Source organism: Heterocephalus glaber, unplaced genomic scaffold, assembly GCF_053883595.1.
Source record: "Heterocephalus glaber isolate CG9 unplaced genomic scaffold, H.glaber_assembly_v1.0 deba00000943, whole genome shotgun sequence".
NCBI classification, from domain to species: Eukaryota; Metazoa; Chordata; class Mammalia; order Rodentia; family Bathyergidae; genus Heterocephalus; species Heterocephalus glaber.
Window position 1 is genome coordinate 4,978,900 of NW_028258175.1, and position 18,160 is coordinate 4,997,059.

At 46.7% G+C, this 18,160-nt stretch overlaps 1 protein-coding gene across 6 annotated transcripts in view; it reads right to left on the minus strand.

The window, feature by feature from the left end:
- Nucleotides 1–18,160, minus strand: part of Slc5a11 (solute carrier family 5 member 11) — a 53,102-nt gene that overhangs the window by 16,279 nt on the left and 18,663 nt on the right. For 5 of the 6 annotated variants that reach the window (XM_013076337.3, XM_004855969.3, XM_013076339.3 and 2 more), the window contains 5 exons: nucleotides 17,709–17,768; nucleotides 15,160–15,264; nucleotides 13,996–14,101; nucleotides 11,457–11,537; nucleotides 3,470–3,675 (listed from right to left, as the gene is read on the minus strand). In XM_013076337.3, the coding sequence (XP_012931791.2) occupies nucleotides 3,470–3,675; nucleotides 11,457–11,537; nucleotides 13,996–14,101; nucleotides 15,160–15,264; nucleotides 17,709–17,768 (558 nt within the window). The remainder of the gene's footprint in view (nucleotides 1–3,469; nucleotides 3,676–11,456; nucleotides 11,538–13,995; nucleotides 14,102–15,159; nucleotides 15,265–17,708; nucleotides 17,769–18,160) is intronic. The other variant, XM_013076338.3, reaches the window with a different exon arrangement.

The window sequence follows — 18,160 nt, forward strand, 5'->3', positions numbered from 1 at the left end:
GATAATTCATGAATGGATTATCATGCTTTTTTTTTTTTTTACTTTTTTTGGTAGTGAGAACCCTAAAAATTCACTCTTTAACAATTTTCTGTACGCTGCTGTTAACTCCAGCCCCCATGTTGTACAGCAGATCCCTTGAGCTTGCTCCAGCTGTCTAATGGAAATGTATTCTAAACACATCTCTCCAGTCTCCCAATCTCCAGTCCCTTGTATTAGATTTCTGAGTTCAATTTCTTTAGATTCCACATATGAGTGAGATCCTGTGGGATTTTTGGTCTTTTTGTGCCTGACTTATTGCACTTTACATTATGTCCTCCAGGGTCACCCTATTGTCCCAAATGACAGGGTTCTGTTCTTTTTCCTGGCTGAGTAATTTTCCATTGTGTAGATATACCACATTCTCTTCGTCCGTTCAGCTGCCAGTGGACAGTTTGTGATTGTGGATAGTGCTTCAAAGAGCATGTACATGCAGATGTCTTTGTCACACTGACTTAAAGGCCCTTAGACACGTACCCCGTAGTGGGATCATTGTTTCGTTGAGGTGTCAAAAGAAGGAGACAGGAAAGAGCTTACAGCTTCGTGAAACAAAGTTGTTTTTACTGGAGATCTGAAGCTGTGACTGAAAAGAACTCTGGCTTCTATTATCATGAAGCGATGTCTCCAATATGCCTATAAGAGGTAGCTGAATAATTTTCAGGCTAAGTTGCACTGCTTGAAAACCCACAAGCCCAGGGAGTAGGGTGTCACCCTGTACAACAGCCCCTGGCTCGGGGTGGAACACAGCTCACAAGAGTGCTAGCAGAAGGAACTAAGATGAAAAGCTCAGATTAGAGCCTGGGGAATCATCTGGCATCGTAAGTGTTCAAGTGGCATTACTCTTATGAGTCACTGTTTTCCTTTTGCTTCTCTGCCTGGGACAATGTGAAACATCTTCTTTTCACTTTTTTTTTTTTTTTGGTACCAGGGATCGAACTTGGGACCTTGCGCTTGCAAGGCAGGCGCTGGAACCACTGAGCTAACTCCCCAGCCCTGAAACATCTTCTTGATTCATGGACAACAAATGTTGGTTTGGTTTTCTTGCATCCTATGTGAGCCTCGAGGAAGGACTACCCGTGATTCGAGTTTCCTGGGCGTGCTTTGGACTCTGGAATCTGGCTCAGCAGAAACCCCTTATGGCTGACCAAAGTCAAAGAGCTGGAGGGGGTTGGCTGCAGGGCCCTTTTGCATGTGGAAGATCAAATCCTCTTGGACTAAGTCCTCAGGCTCTTGTTCAACACAGGCTGGGCTGCAGGTGGCCTCTGAGGAGTGAGTGCATCCTGCAATGAGGGTGTGCAGAGCCTCAAGTAGCTATTGCTAATATAAGCTGGGGAGTGGTGTCGAGAACAGTGACATGAGCCAGAGTAAGGACGAAAGTGTCTGTAGTGGTTTGTCTATTAAAGGTTTCTGCATCACAAAGATCTGACCAAATTCCTCCTGCATCCCTCCTCTGTAACTGTCAGTGATCCAAGTAACGATGAGAGAGTGGAGGATCAGAGAGGTCAAACAGTGTCCTCGAGTTCTCACGCTTGGGCTCAATTCCAGGCCTGTTATGTTTAACGCCCGTGGAGGCAGCCTGGGTCTGCAGTCTCTCCTCATCTCTCCGACCTGAGATTCGCTAAGGGTGAGAAGTAAGTCTGTCTCCGAAAGGCCCACCAGTTACAGCCTTGCGCCCTGGCCCTGGAGTGGGACCTCCGTGTCACTGTCTGTGATGCCTCCTGCATGGTTCAGCTGTGCGACCCTATGACGCCTGCTCTACCCGAGCTCCCCTCAGCCCGGACCGTGTGGTGCAGCTCCCTAAACAGTGCACAGGACTCTGGTCTTTGACGGAGCGGAGGGAACACTGGGCAGGTGACAGTGACACAGAGCCTGGGGGTGACAGGGTGGTGCAGAGAGCGGTTCTCTCCATCCCCCCACCCCCACCCCGCGCGGCTCTCTCGGCCTCCTGCACACGCACCGCTCAGTGCCGCTCGCAACCCCGCCTCTTCCGCTGCACTGCTTTTAACCTTTCTCGTTTCTCTCTTCATAACAGTTTCTGTTTGCCTCAGGCCTTCTCTCTGGCTGTTCCCCATGCCACAGACTTACCTTCTTCCTCCAACAATCACAGGGAGCTCTCGCCCTCCTCCCTCCAAGGTAGGCAGTGTAGGATTCCCAAGAAAATAAAAAATAAAACGAGAACTAACATACAGTTCTCCCATGGGGCGAAGCTCCACAGGATATGAACTAAGAATGTTGAAAAGACACTTGCACCGCCATGTGCACTGCAGCGCAATCCATAACCACCACGACATGGACTCAACCCGTGTCCTTCATCTGATGAGTGGGTGAAGAATATGCGTATGTGCACAGTGGAATATTACTCGGCAATAAAAAGGGTGAAATCTTGTCACGTGCAGCAAGATAGAGAGACCAGGAGAAGACAGCGTTAGGTGAAATAAACCAGGCACAGGAAGAAAAGTACCATGCGGTGTCCCTCATACTCGGAATCTTAAAAGGCTGAGCTCTTGGAAGTGGAGTATAATAGTGTAAGGGAGAGGGGGGATTGGCAGGGGGAGCCTGGCCAGTGCAGCAAAGCCACAGCGGGACAGAGGAAACAAAGTCCACTGTTAATCAGAAGGTGCTGTGGCCCAGAGAGGTAGATACTAACAATATTGTATCATATGGATACAAACCACTAGAGGAGGGTACTTTGAATGTTCTCATAACAAAGAAATGATGAACGTTTGCCGATAGATGAGCTAAATCCCTGAGATGATCATTACACAATGTACAAGTGTCTAATCCATCACACCGCACCCATAAAGACGTGCGGTTATCTGTCAATTAAAACATATACCTTTACATTTTTAAAACCCCGATAAAGCCTCCAAAAACCTCTGCTCAAAACTCCCAATCAGGCCTCTCCTTGTCACCTGTTTTCATTGTGCTTCCAAACTCTTCACCCACTCTCCTCACTCTACCTTTTAAAAACTGACGTCTTTCCACATCTCGCATGATAAACGTAATTGTTGTCCCCTTCAACTCCTAGAAGCAGGACACCTCTGTGCAAGCGGAGGTTTTGCCTGATTTGTCTGCTCCATGTTTCTAAGAGCCCAGAGGCTGCCTGGTGCCTGCAGGAGCCATATTCAGCCGCCTGCTGCATATCTGGAGCAGGAATGATGCCTCCAGCGGAATCTCAGCCTCCACATGAGTTGTTCCATCTCCTTTCCTTATCAGCCCTTCCCAGACATCAAACAGATGTATTACAAAGGTCAGCAGCTTGGATTTGCCCTTTGCATTAGCAAGAGCAGGAAGCACGGTGGCATGTAGGACGAGGAGACAGGAAGTAGTCAGGGAGGTGGGAAAACCAGATGAGGACAGGAGGGTTAGAGGACCCACGCCAGCCGCCCCAGCCCGAGGCTTCCGGATGTGCTCACTGGGCTGTGCGCCGTACCTGGTCTGTGCACCAGTACCAGAGAGACGGGATGGACATTCCAAACAGGATCCCCGGCCACGGGAGATCCGACGTCACTGGATCGCGGAAGATGTGGAAGGCATCCTCCCGGGGCAGCCCACAGCTGCCGTTTGCACTCCGGTTGCTAGCCAGGGCGGAGAAGTACTTTCCCTTCAGGCCTTCCATGCCCCCAACTGCAGCAAAACCTAGAAGCACAGGAAGCCTGAGTTCCAGGAACTCAGAGGGGTCTGCACATATGACAAGAGGGCAGATGGCTCCTTGCGGGCTGTTAACCCCTTTTCTTTTATTGTCTTGGGTAGTTACCATGGATTTTGTCTTAGGATAATGTTTCTAAATGCATAAGACAAAATACAGAGAATTATCTGGGCATGGGCGCACACCTGTAATCCCAGCACTCCAGGAGGCTGAGGCAGGAGGACTGCAAGTTCAAGCCCAAATAGATTGAAGGCAATCACCAAAATATAAACAAGTGATGATAATTTATTTGGCTCACAGAATAGTGAGATGTCGAAGAAGGTCTAATTAGTGATTTAGTTAAGTAGCCTTGAGGACAAAAAATATTTGAATACATCAGCAACAACTTTAATGTAATATAAAAACACTTGGAGTAACTTGGCATCAGAGTCACAGGTATTATTCCTATTGCTGTGGTGTATAGCTTACATATGTAATGGGAAGATGGTTATTTTAAATTATAGATTTATGAAAATGGAAGTGTGGTGTATTTTTCCATCCAAATTCATAGGTGCCCTGAATTTGGTCCACAGACCCCAGGCTCAGAAACCTCACCTAAGGACGCATTCCTTCACCTCTGAGCTCCTTCCCGGTCTCCGTTCATAGTGCCGGAGTAGACCTGCACTAACCACTGCCCCCTGAGACCCCATCTCCTGCTCTGTGATAGGGAGAACATCACCCCAGCCTCCTGGGCCCAGCGCAAGGATCGAGTGAGATGAAACACACGAAATGCCCTGGCACGAAAGGATGCTATTCTAAAAATTATCTTTTGGTAGTGGTGGGGTGGGAATTATCCTTTTGTCAATAACCAGACCCACCCATTAAAACAAAAGAAAAAAGCAAGTGAACTGTTTCATATGAAAGACATTGGAATGGTGAACATTTCAACTGCTGGAGTCAGATTCATGTTTTCAGTAGCCTGTGTATAACGCTTGAAAGGTGCCAACAAATATTATTATGGGGGGGAGCAAGTGAACTTCATCCAGCATATAGATCAGAGTAGAACTGTCCCATGAAATGTAATGTGTGTATGAATCGCCTGGGAGCTATCAAGTCGAATTCTGATAGCCGGTCTGGTGGGGGCTGGTATGCTGCTCTGCTCACGACTGGCTGGGTGACAGGGAAGTCACTGAGTAGCAGGTGAAAGGGACCTCGGGTACCAAATGAGTTCAAGTCCTCAGCACAAAGAGACCACATGGCTTTGAATATTAATCTTTTTTTTTTCCGGTACGAGGTTGGGGGTGGGGTCGAACTCAGGACCTTGCGTTTGCCAGGCAGGCAGTGGCGCCACAAAGCTAAATCCCCGGCCCTTGAATATTAATCTTGAGTTATTAAACTCCTTTTTGGTCAGGTTTTCAATTCTTGTATTTTTTCTAGGTAACTGGTCATGAAATATCTGCAAATAATAATTGTACCTCTTTCTTTTCGATGTACTGTAGATCTCAGGTTTTATTTTATTTTGCATTAAATAATAAGAGACCATCCTTTTTTAATTCTACTGGGATTACTTCTAATGTTAAACAAATATTCTAATTTCTTCTTTAGAAATTGAACTCTTAAGATTTCCTTTCATAAAAATTTTTAAAATAAAGATTTCCTACTTTTTCTTGAGTGAAATTAAATAATTTGTACTTTCTAGGAAAAGCATGAATTTCAAGTGTATTTTCATATTTATTAGCATAAAACTCTGCATTCATAGTCTTATAATTTTTTTTTCAGTACCAGGGATTGAACTCAGGACCTTGTTGCTTGTGAGGCAGGCACAGTGCCACTGAGCTAAATCCTAACCCTAGTCTTACAATTTTTGCCCATTCCTTTCCTCATTCCTAATTACGGTGCATTGTTTTTCTTTTTTGTTTTTTTTGTTTTGTTTTGTTTTGTTTTTTGGCACCAGGGATCAAACTCAGGACCTTGCGTTTTTGAGACAGGCGGCAGAACCACTGAGCTAAATCCCTGGCCCTATTTTTCTTCCCTTTCCTTAATTTGATTTGCCACTATATTTTACCTTTTTTTTTTTTTCGAAGACATGGATATTACAGTAACCAATTTTGTAGTTTTCCCAATTCTAATTCATTAATTTGGGCTTTTGTATGATGGATATAAATATTTTTACAGGAGGACAACTTTGGACTTTATTAATTATGAAATATAATGTTCTCATCTTTTTCTAAATAATCCATAACCACAAGGGTTTTGTTTGCTTTTGAGACGGTCTCGCTGTGCTGCCCAGGCTGGAACTTCTCAGCCCGAGTGATCCTCCGGCCTCAGCGTTGGCTAATGGCTGAGTTCAGGCACAGGCCACCACTCCCGCTTTGCAGTGTCATTTCCTCTTTGACCCTGGCATATTTAGGAGATGGCTTTAAGTTTCTAAGTAACCAGATGAAAAACAAATTTACACTTTTCCTAATGAGTTAGACTTTTTTGTTGTTTTATATGGATAAGGTAATTTGAACAATATGTGCCTAGGTCTTTTTGCAAAATTTTATTAAATTTTCAATGACTGATTTTTATAGATAGTTCTATACATATTGAGGAAAAGGTACATTCACTATAATTAGAATGCTTGTTCATTTATGGAATTTACAACTTCTAAATTCTTATTTATGTTTTGTTCTGCCATGTGTTAAAGTATTTTAATACTATTAGATTTCTATCGAGTACTGTATTTTTTTTTTTGTACTGGGGATTGAACTCAGGTCCTTGGACTTGTGCAGCAGGCAGTGAAACCACTGAGCTAAATCCCTGGCCCCAAGTACTGTATTTTTAACATCTTTTGTGTATCCTGCTGCAACTTATTTAAGACATAGAGGTTATATTTTCATTATCAATTTTGTTTTTTAATATAAAATCAATTCTCCCTCTGATTAATACATTTGGCCTTATGTCATACTATATTTACCTGTGGCACTTGGCACTTAAAAATTAAATCAAGTAATGGACCAGGGATTTAGCTCAGTGGTTCTGCCACCTGCCTCAAAAGCAAAAGCTCCCGAGTTTGATCCCTGGTACCAAAAAAAAAAAAGTAAAATCAAGTGAAATTTTCTTAACCCAAACCAGGTAACTCACATTTTTCTGAGAAAATAAACCATATATAGCTAAGTAAAAGAACAATAAAACGAACATCCATATACCCACCTCACAGATTGGTAATGACACAGAAGCCTTGCACTAAAAGGGAATTTTATGTCACTTTCTTGTATTGTCATAACTAATGCTCTGCACTCTATTTTATTTTCTCACTTCGGTTGCAGTTCTTTGTATTCCTTTTTAAGAAACGTACATATACATTCCATATCTAAAGGATAAGATTTATAAGAATGCCTACTGGACTTTTATATTTCTTCTTCAGGGTGTTTCAGTTTTTCCTATTCGATGAGAAATTTAGCACATGAACTGAGGCAAGAGATTGGTATGTGGCCAACTGGCTGGGCAAGTGGGTGTGACCTGTCAGTCGTGGAGATCCAAGAGCCATGCACCCAAGCTCTGCACCTGGAACCAGTCAGAAAGTACTAAAACTCAAGCAGGTTTTGATAGGCTGGACTAGACCTGGAGTCAGCCTGAGGAGTGGGAGACACAAAGATGGCCGCCACTGAGCTCCTGGCCATTGGATTCTCTGTCTCACACCCTGAAGAGCATTATTCTTCCTTACCTTTAATTGGCCTGCACTTGCTTTTTTTCTTTTTCTACCTCTAATAAATGTAAAACCTTGCTACCTTTTGTGCTTGTTTTGTCCAATTCTTTGTTCAGGACAGAGGAACCTAGAAAGAATTTCTAGAAGGAGTCCCCAGCACCTGACAACCCTCTCTCACATTTAAGGTCTTTGTGAGTAAAACATGGGGCTTTAGATCCAGACATCTCTTATTAAATTGTTATACTTTTTATGTAACATTTGCCTTAATCAGCCTGACAACAATTTTTCGGATCCATAACTATTTTAACTGAATCTTTTTATTTACTACTATTTTTAAAAAATCATAACATCAGCTCTCAATTTAATTTTGCTTCTCTAGCTTGTGTCCTTACTAGTCTTCGCATAGTCCGGAATGCTTCTGCAGCCCTATCTCAGAAATATGTGGCTAGATGTCTGCTTTGGGGACTATAATTTTCTCCATAAGACTCTGTAGCTCTTGCTCCATTATCTTTGGGATTTTATTTACAGAAGAAAGAAACGAGCCAGTTTGTTTTCTGATCCTTTTAGGTCTACCACTTTTATCTTTCTGGATTATTTAGCATCTTTCATTATCCCTATCATCCAAATTTTTTCATAATGCTTCTTTCTGCAGTCTTTTGAAACAAATTGCTAATGTCTAAATGTAGGCTGTCACTGAGGTGGGATAGAAGAAATAAAGAGGTAGAAAAGAAACTAGTTCTAACACATAATCAAAGTTACTCAAGGTGGGCTGGGTGTGGTGGTGCACACCTGTAATCCCAGCACTCAGGAGGCAGGGGCAGGAGGATCGCTGCAAGTTGGAGGCCAGCCTGGGCTACATAGTGAGTTTAGGGCCAGTCTGAACTACAAAGCGAGAGCCTGTCTCAACAAACAAACAAACAAACAAACAAAAAGTTACCCAAGGTTATCGGTATCTTCACTCAGTATCTTTACTCCCTAGGCTTATTTGTTTGTTTTTTAATTTCAGACCTTCCATACTCAAAAACCCTTAAAAATACTATAAATTCATAAATTAACTTAGCAAATAGAGTAAGGGGCTGAAGCCTGACCTTAAGATGAAGAAACAGGCACAAGGTTTTTAGGCAAAACATCTTAGATTGCCCACCATTTTTTCCTTCCAGTACCGGGGATTGAACCCAAGGCCACCACACTGGCCTACATCACCAGCCCTTTAAAAAAATGTTTTTTAAATGAGAGAGGATCTCGCTAAGTTACTAAGTTGCCCAGGCTAGGCTCAAATTTGCAATTCTCCTGCCTCATCCTCCCAGAGTGCCGGGATTATACACATGCACAACCATGCTGAGGGAGATTACCCACCTTAAGGATACCTTCGAGACCACGTGTACAGCCCCAGCCCCAGACCACAGTGCCCTGTTTAGTGTCCAGACTGCTTTGGCGCTGTGTATGCACTTCTTCAGCTCTGCCTATTAACTCTGCCTGTGCCTCTCTCTGAGTCATCCTGAAATGCCTTTCTGAACAGGAGTCCGGGACCCTACTCCGTGGGGGCGGGGAAGGGGGGCTTGAGGTCCCCGTCTCCTCTTTGGGAAACCTCCTCAGACCCCACTTAGGGGTCTAAGACCCTTGGCAGGGACAGACATGAGAGGAGCTCACTCCGCCTCGCTGGCTCTTCTTGGATCGCCACTGGGTGCTTGTGAGAAGGACTTGGGGGGAGTGGGCCGAGACGGCTGCCACACAGGAGGACGTGAAGCACCAGTCAGATCTGCCTTAAGGAACAGAAGACTTCAGGTCTGGCGGGAAGACCCGGGAAAGGCCAAGACCCCCCACGCTGCCGCGCGATGGAGCCCTGACCACGCTGCAGGAGGGACACTTCCTGTTGAAAGACCTCCACTTCCACGACAGCGAGGGGCTGAACACGGTCAGAAGCCTTTAAAGAGAAGGTTGGTATGCATTTAAATGTTGTCTTCCTCATGAGAATCAAAATTTTTCTTGCAAAAGTTAACAATAAGCAATTTTGTTGCTGTTCTTTTTGTGAAACGAATATAGTATCCCATGATTATTTCTTCGAGTTTTCTTTTGAAAGATAAAAAGAACGTGCACAAAATTCAAATTGTGTAAAAAGGTACAGTCTTAAAGTGAAAGTCGTGCCTGTGCACTTCGACTCTTCTCACAAATGTTACTGGACGACCGGGGGTGGGTCAGGATCTTGCTGTGTTGCCCAGGCTGGTCTCAAACTCGTGGGCTTGAGTGATCCTTCTGCCTCAGCCTCCCGAGAAGCTGCGACTACAGGTGCTTGCCACTAGGCCTGTCCATGAGCCGCGTGACCTTGGCTGAGTTGTTTGGTAGTTAGTGCCTTACTTTTCTTATCTTAAAAAGAGAGCGATAGTAATACCAATATCACTGGGTCTCTATGAACTTCAGATGGGATGTCATATCTGGATCTCATGTGTTTCCATAGCAGTTAATTTTTAACTTTTTTTTTTTTGGTACCAGGGATCGAACTCAGAACCTTGCATTTGAAGGGCAGGCAGCAGAACCACTGAGCTAAATCCCCGGCCCAATTTTGAACTTTTTGAGATAATTTCCAATGCAGAATTTTAAAAATAATACAGAGTTCTTACACAACCTATGTTTAATTTGGTCATCTTCTATAACCATAGCAGAGTTCTCAAAACCGAGAAATCAAGTTGGGGTGGTGCTGCACAGCGGCATTCCCAACATTCTGGGGGCCAAGGCAGGTGGGTCGCAAGCTCAAGCCCAGACTGGGGACTCAGGGACTTAGTGAGACCCCATCTCCGAATACAGAATTTAAAAAGGGCTGGGGATGTAGTTCAGTGTGAAGGCTCTGGGTTCAATTCCCAGGACCCCCTGACACACACACCCCTAAGAAATTGACATTTGCGATGGTCTAAATATTTGTGTCCTCCCACATTCTAAATTCACATTCTGAAATCCTACCCCAGATGGCTGGGCCTTTGGGATGTGGCCAGGTGCTGAGAGTAGAATCCTCCTACACAGGATGCGTGGACGGCTAACTGGCCCTTTCCTGTGTGAGGCACAAGCATAGTCCACTGAACACTAAACTGCTGCCCTTGGGCCTTGCACTTCCTCGCCTGCAGAGCCCTGAGCAATCTGTGCTTGGTTTAGAAGCCACCCAGCCTGTGGTCCTTTATTACAGAAGCCCGAATGGACTCTGCTGAAATTGATACAGCACTGTGAGCTTCCGTATTCGGGGCCACAGCCTCTCTGACTTACACCACTATGCTCTTCCTCTCTTCCGGGGCTCCGTCCGGAAGCCCACATGGCATCCATCATTTGTGCCTCCTTCGTTTCTTCTCCTCTGTGCTAGTTCCTGTCTCTCTTTGTTTTTTATGTGCTTGACTTTGGAAGAATACTGCTTAGATATGTTGTGAAATGTCCTTCAATTTGGGTCTGTCTCATTACCCATGGGTTCCTGATTAAGTCGAGGTTATGTGTTCTGGGCAAGAGTGGCAGAGAGGTGACTTTATGTCCTGCTTGGTGCACCGTATCAGGGGGCTTGTGGTACCCCGTGTCTTGTTAATGGTGGTATTAACCTTGGTCACTTAGTGATGGAGGTGGGGGTCAGGTTTCTCCACTCTTCGGTGACGATTTTCCCCCTTTGTAACCAATAAATATTTGGGCTGCTATACCTCGATACTCTGAGACTATCTTATTTTTTCATAACCTTTCATCCACTATCTTGAACACTGGGCATTGGATTTTACCTGCAACAGTTATTGTTCTGTTGTTCAAATGAGGAGTCTCTATTTCTCTCACCCAATCGGTATTGCTTAATTGGAATTCTTCTGTAAAAGCTGTCCCTTCAGATCCCCTTTTATTCATTCATTCATTCATTCATTCATTCAACTACTTATCATATCAGTACCAGCAGAGATATTTTTACCTATAAAACAGTAGGTTTCCATGAAAGCACGTTCTCTTCTAGCTGACATAACCATGCCCCAAGCAGAGGACCTACAGAAACCCCCAAGTAGTATGCTTTTGACACCTGGGTTTGCTCCTCACATGATGGTTGCAGATGCCCTGGTGCTTCCCCCCAAATCTCCCTGGGACCCCACTTACTGTAGCCCATCAAGGTGAACGCTCCTATGAGCATAATCCCAGTCTGCAGAGCATCAGTGTAGATCACAGCAACCAGGCCACCTGTGGGGAGGCACAGAGGTGAGGATGGGAGGATTATTCTGGGGCAGAGAGAGAACCGGAAGGTCAAGACCCGATGTATTTCTTAGGGTTGATCGCTTGCAAAAATGACCACCGTGACTTCCCCCACATGCGTGAACATCCACAATACACCTTTGCTGCACCTCTTGTATTGAGATGGAGCTGATTTCTCTACCTCTTAAATGTGCTCTTGGCCCTGTGACTTGCTTTAGTCCATAGAACATGGAGGAAGTGCTGGTGTGCAGCTCTGGGCCTCACCCTCCAGGACCCTGAGGCCCTGGCTCTGGTTCTGATGTTGCCCTGCGAACTCCGTGCATTAGGAAGCCCAGTCTAACCCAGTGGAGGATGCTGCCCCCGTGGAGGGGAAGCCCAGCCCGCAGCCCAAGGGAGCCGCCAGCCACGTGAGTAGTGCCATCAGTTCCAGCCACATCCCAGACACCATCCCGCTACCATTCAATAAACAGGAGAGACCACCAGCCACCAGGAATCCATGGAATTGAGGGGGAAAGTGAACCGTTGTTGTTTAAGTCCTTAAACATATGGGCGGTTTGTTATACAATTTCTCACCGAAACAGGAAGTGATGTTTGGGCCACCACCATCCTCAAGCCCTGAACACTGTTATCTTTTAGCATGGGAACAAGGAGGTTTTTGAAAACCCTTTGGACTTCTTTAACAGGGTCATGGCGCTCTGGCAAGAGGATTCTTGTGGGTTCGCCACCTTGAAAAATCTTTACCATGACAATAATGGAACTAAATTCACCAGCATCTGGACCGAGCATTTCTCTAGTCTCTTCTCTGTACCTCCCTCTGTCCTCCTTCCTCTGGAGGAAGGGACACTCATCTGATAGGAACATGTTTACTAGAGGGCAGGTCACTGGGCAATCAAAAAAACATACAGATGGGTATGGTGTCCTTGGTCTGTCCTTCCTCATCAGCAGGAAGAGATCCTGTCACACAAAGGAACGGCAGCTGGCTTTGATCCTGGCACCATGCTCTGCTGTCTTCTCCGGACTCAGCCTGAAGGTACTGAGATCCTAACCCTGGGTCTCACGCACATAAATCCATCCTCGTTTCCCTGCTACTGCTTCTCGAGCACTTATCATTTGCCAGGCATTGTGGTGGGCATTTGACTCAACCAGTCACCAAATACATGGGGAGCGTCCAGTGGTTCTCATGAGAGGGATACAGAGACCCCGTGGAGCCTGCAGTCTAATGGGGGAGACAGAATTACCCCAAACGAGGAGTTCAGAGATAATTGGCTGTTTGGACCAGGCCTCCCTCTCCCCTACTCCAGTCTTCCGTTAACTCTTAGAACTCAGACACAGTCTTCCATATCAGGGGTCTTTGCATGTGAGATTTTGTTGCTTTTCTGTTTCGAGCATCTAATAGTGTCCCATGGGAACAAAATTCAGGCTTGCTCTATTTCCTCAAAGCTTAGGTCTCTCTCCTCTTCTCCAGGTCTTCTATCAGGCAGCTGCACGGCAAATGACGTGTGTCTGGTTTGTCTGAATGGCGCCCAGGCGCTACATAGAACATGTGCACAGCCGTGTGCTCACCCAGCTTTGGCCGCAGTCCCCCTGCTGCTCCTTAGGTGAGCAAAGCACATGCTCACCTCACACGCTCCTGCCGCCTCTCCTCTGCCTGGCGTTCTCTGGCCCCCTGCTTCTCGTGGGTACCACTGAATTACGGTGTCATCCCAGAGAGGCTTAACTGACATTTCTCCACGACTCCCCATATCCTCACCCGACTCGATTCTCATTCATGGCGCTAAGGACACATTTGTGGATTTCTTCCTTCACTATCTTGTCCTTATCCCCACTAGAGTGTAAATCCCTTCGAGGCGGAGAGTTCTGTTCTGTCTCATTTACTCCTGTGCTCTATTTCCTAACATGCTGTCTGGCACACAGTAGGTGACGTGCACATTCACACGGAAGTGTGTGTGCGTGCGTGTACATTGTGCAGTCACTTATCCTGTACCAAGAAAAGGCAGGGAAGGAGAAGCTGGAGCAGATGAGAAGGTAAATACGAAAAGATGGCTCCTTGTCAAGGCTCTACTCTGTGCTGGGGACTTTTCTAGGATACAAGTCTGAGGGAGAAAGACGAAGCTGCCCAACTTCCCACTCCAGAGTGGTGGTAGTGCATGCTCCAGCCCTGCGGATGTGTGGGAATGCACAGGCATAGCACCTGGCAGATCCTCAGCAAATAGCTCCGAGCACAGGAGTGGGAAGAACCTTTCTATGGGTGAGGTGCATTTCACCAGTTCTTTTCTTTTCCTTTGGACAATGGCTAAGAGAAATCTTACATCTGTGCCAATGGATAAGGGTTAATGAATGAGTGGTCTTAACACACTGAGGCATGGAAGAAGAGCCAGGAGGAGATGGGGTTGGCCCCAGGCCCCGCCCACTGCCTCTCCCAACAGTGCTCCTCGGTCAGTCTTACCTGCAGTGGTGTACAGAGCTGTGATGGCCAGCAACCCGACTATGGCCAGGTACAGATCCAGGTCCAAAGACTGCTGAATAAAGATGGCACCTGCATACATGTCCACCTGTGGAGACGGGAAACCGACAGGTGAGTGAATGAATGAATCAATGAATGAAAATTTGCAGCAGTTTTCACTCGGTTCTGACTCCAGCACAGATTCTGATAAATACAAATGAGCCGTATGTTATCTTTTTAAAAATTTCACTTTCGTTTATCTCACCCCAGGTCAGGATCTCAGACCCAAGGCCTGCAGGAATTAAGTTTGAGGGCCCCGCCCAGGCAAGCCCAACCTCCCCTGTGACCTTGCAGGTTCCAGTCTTGGTCTTTGCTCCATTCTCCACACGGCCACCTTCCTGAGCCCATCCCCATCACACTGTCCTTCCCCCCATTGGGAGTCTTGGATGCTCCCACCGTCCCCAAGGTAACAGCTGAATGCCCGAGTTAGAGCTGCACGCCAGCCACACCCTTGATGGTTCTCCTGCTTCTCAGCCCCATTTCCTTTACTCCCTTTGAATCCCTGGTCCTCCAGGCTCTCTCAGGAACACTCCCCCTGTCCCCAAGGCTGCAAGTGGGTGCCCCAGACAGGGCTGTCCCTTGATCTGAGGCTGGAATTGAGTGGCTTATCATTGGAATGAATGGAATTCCTTCTGCCCATCACCCTCCTCCCATAGGACTAACTTCTCCCAATCCCCAGCTGCAGCCCAAGCCAGACCCACCAAACCGCATGTGGCTCTGTCCTCGGCCCGCCCCATTCAACAGGTCTGGCCAGCCAAAGGTCAGGGTGAGGCAAGGCCCCTGGCCATCAGTACACCCGGCCAAGAGCTGCGCATGGCCTGATCCCAGGAGGAAGATCGAGGTCCCAACAGCAAGGCTACTGGGGTTCCATTCAGAAACCCCCACCATGCTGAGCTGGCTTCAGAGAAGCTGGGCAGGGGTGGAAAGGGAGGCCTGTGGTCTGCCTGTCTTTCTCACGTCTTCCTCTGTCCCTTCTTACCCTTTCCCCAGTCTCTCCCATCTTCCTCTGACCCCCTGAACCTGCCCAAGAGGAGGGGAGGCAGATGGGGCACCCAGCCATCCGCTTCTCACCAGTGCAGTAGTGTGGCCAGGCCGTGTCTCGCTTACCGAGATCTTGGTAAAGATGTAGATGAACAGGTAGAGCACAGCCAGGGTGATGGAGATCCTGCTGCCACCAAAGCGCTTCCTGAGGTATTCGGGCATCGTGGTGACCTGGGAGCAGAGCCCAGCTTCCAGCGCCCAGTGGCTTTGGCCCGGTGGTCCCCTAGCCACCAGCCCTTCCCACTCCCGCCTTCCTTCCCCGACTCAGAAGCAGCAAGGGTCTTCCTGGGCTTCTCAACGGGAGACTTGAGAAGAAGGGAGAAAGTGGGCCCACGCCGGGGTGGGAGGAGCTGGGGCCTGCAGCAGCGTGTACCCCACTGTCACACATACAAACATGAAGTGTGCCTAGGCCGTCACCCCTGTGTGATTTTTCACTTAATGTTTTTCTTTAAATCAACTCACTTTTTTATTCAAATAAATTTACCTAAAAGAAAATTTAAGGGCCGGGGATTTAGCTCAGTGTTTCCGGTGCCTGCCTCGCAAGTGCAAGGTCATGAGTTCGATCCCTGGTACTCCCAAAAAAAGAGAAAATTTAAAACCACCACTATCAATAGAAAACCAGTCTTCAATTTAAGGGAACCCTCAAAAATAAATACAGGAATGTACATGTTTGCTGGGATAACTTTGAGACTGACACATATGAGCCCACATCCAACCCCTAGAACATCGTAGACCTTTGTTCTCCTACACTCTAACACTCTTGATATATTAGGCAATTTTAAATTCTCGAATTCAAAGCTGTCTTTAAAAATAAACATACTTCTTTGTTAACGCATCATGTGAAACAATACCCCATAAACTAACATATCCATCGCTTTGTTATATATGTAACACGTTTCACTTAACATTTGGCAAAATGGAAAATAAAAACCCCTGTAAGGCTATAACACTAAAAGAAAACAAGATAAAAATACAGGAATGAGGGCTGGGGATTTAGCTCAGTGGTTTCACCACCTGCTTCACAAGCTCAAGGATCCGAGTTCAATCCCTGGTACCAAAAAAACCCAAAAACAAACAAAAAAAAACCAATTACAATAAAAATGCAGGAATGATAGAACAACTCATTTATTTTCTATTCTTTTCTAGCAACATATACTGTTGCCCATCAAAACTCTGGGCTCAGAACCAAATTATTCTTTCTTTAAAAAGCAAAAAGGAGAGGAGAGGGGAGGGAGAAGAGAGAGAGAGAGAGAGAGATTGAAAATTGTTCAAGTGTTAAGGGCAATTCTGGCTCCAAGGTGAGACGTAGCCCTGAGTCCTCCTGACAAGACCATTGTACAGTGTACCTCATCCTGTCCCCCATAAGCACGGATAATTATGTCAATTAAACATAAAATAAAGCACATTTAAACATTTTAAGTGGAAAGACAATGGGAAAGGGCAGGACTCCCCACGGGATCGGGTGGAGTTAGCCCCATGGCCATCATCTCAGGAGTTTCTATTTGTCCAGACACTGGGGAGGCTGTTCCCACTGTGCCCCTGCCACCTGCTCCCCAGGAGAAGAGGGGATTCTAGGAGCAGAATGTTTGGGGAGACACAGATGCTCCCATTAGGGAGGACTGAATTCTGGCTGCTTCCTGTGCTGTGGGTGGGATTCTGAGGGGAGAAGGCACCATACCAGCTGGGACGCCCACAGTAGAGCTGCTGAGAGCTCTACTGGGTTCCATTCTCCCTGCCCTTCGGAATAGCCTTTCTCCCTTTTCTTGGCCTGCTGCACCCCCAGAGTGGGAGTTGACTCTGGGATTCAAACCAGCAAGCGCACTCCATGTGGTCCCAGATCTTGGACAGGGAAGATCAGAGTAGTAGTGATATTTGTAGAATACAAATTTCTGTATTTGTGGCAACACCCAGGCTGTCACAGCTTGGGTTTTCCCAACTCTAACCCAGGAAAGAGACCAACTTCGAGCTGAGGAATGGCAAACCATCTGTTTGTTTCAAGGTCAGATGATTGGGCAGAAGAAGACAGGGAGAGGCCTGATGGCCAGACTTGCCTCAAGAATTATAAATTGTTCACTGGTCATTTGAGAGATGCAAATGAAAACAACACTGAGATTCCACCTCACCCCAGAAAGAATGGCTGCTATTATGAAATCAACCAACAACAAACGCTGGCGGGGCTGTGGGGAAAGAGGAGCCCTTCTCCATTGTTGGTGGGAGTGCAGACTGGTGCAACCACTGTGGGAATCAGTATGGAGATTCCTCAAAGAATATTCTAATAGAGCACCTAACCCGAATGAAATGTAGGCACCATGAGAGGCACCAGTGAGCTCGTGAATGAGCCCTGAAAACTCTGAAGCAACATGATTCTGCAACATCACAAGGAGCGTGAATTTTACATTTGTGTTGAGATTTTTAGAAAGTTTCCGCCCACATCTTTCCCACTATCCTTGGATGTGGGTGACCAGGCAGAGCCTCAGGGGCACCCGCTGACCTCCTGGCAGCCTCTCCCAGGGCTGGGCACTGCCCACCATCTGCCAGATTCTGCCAGTGGACAGGGCTCTATGCCTGGCCTCCCAGAGGGCCCCCACGCCACACACCCTGACCCCTCCGCTCACCTGGCCAGCGATGTAGATGGGAAGGAAGACCCAGGACAACATCAGCACAGAGAATAAGCCCTGCCCAAGAAAGCACAGTTAGAACGTGGCTTCCAGCTCCCGTGAAGGTGCTGACAGATTTCTCCTCTGCACCCTAAGGCAGCCTGGCCTGAACTCTGCCTCTGACACAGTCCCTTGCTTGCTGAGTAGCTCACCTTCCCTGGCCTTCATATTTGTATTTTTACAATAGGGAGAAGAGAGCCAGGTGTGCTGGATCACACCTGTAGTCCCTGCCTCTTGAGAGGCTGAAGCAGGAGACTCTCTGGACCCTAGAAGTTTGATGCCACTGGACAACATAGCAGGACCCTGTCCCAAGAAAATAGAAACCAAAGAACCAAAGACAAACAAAACCAACAACCAATGAGGGAGGAGAGGGTTAAATAGGAAGAGAAGAACGGCAATAGAAGACTTTC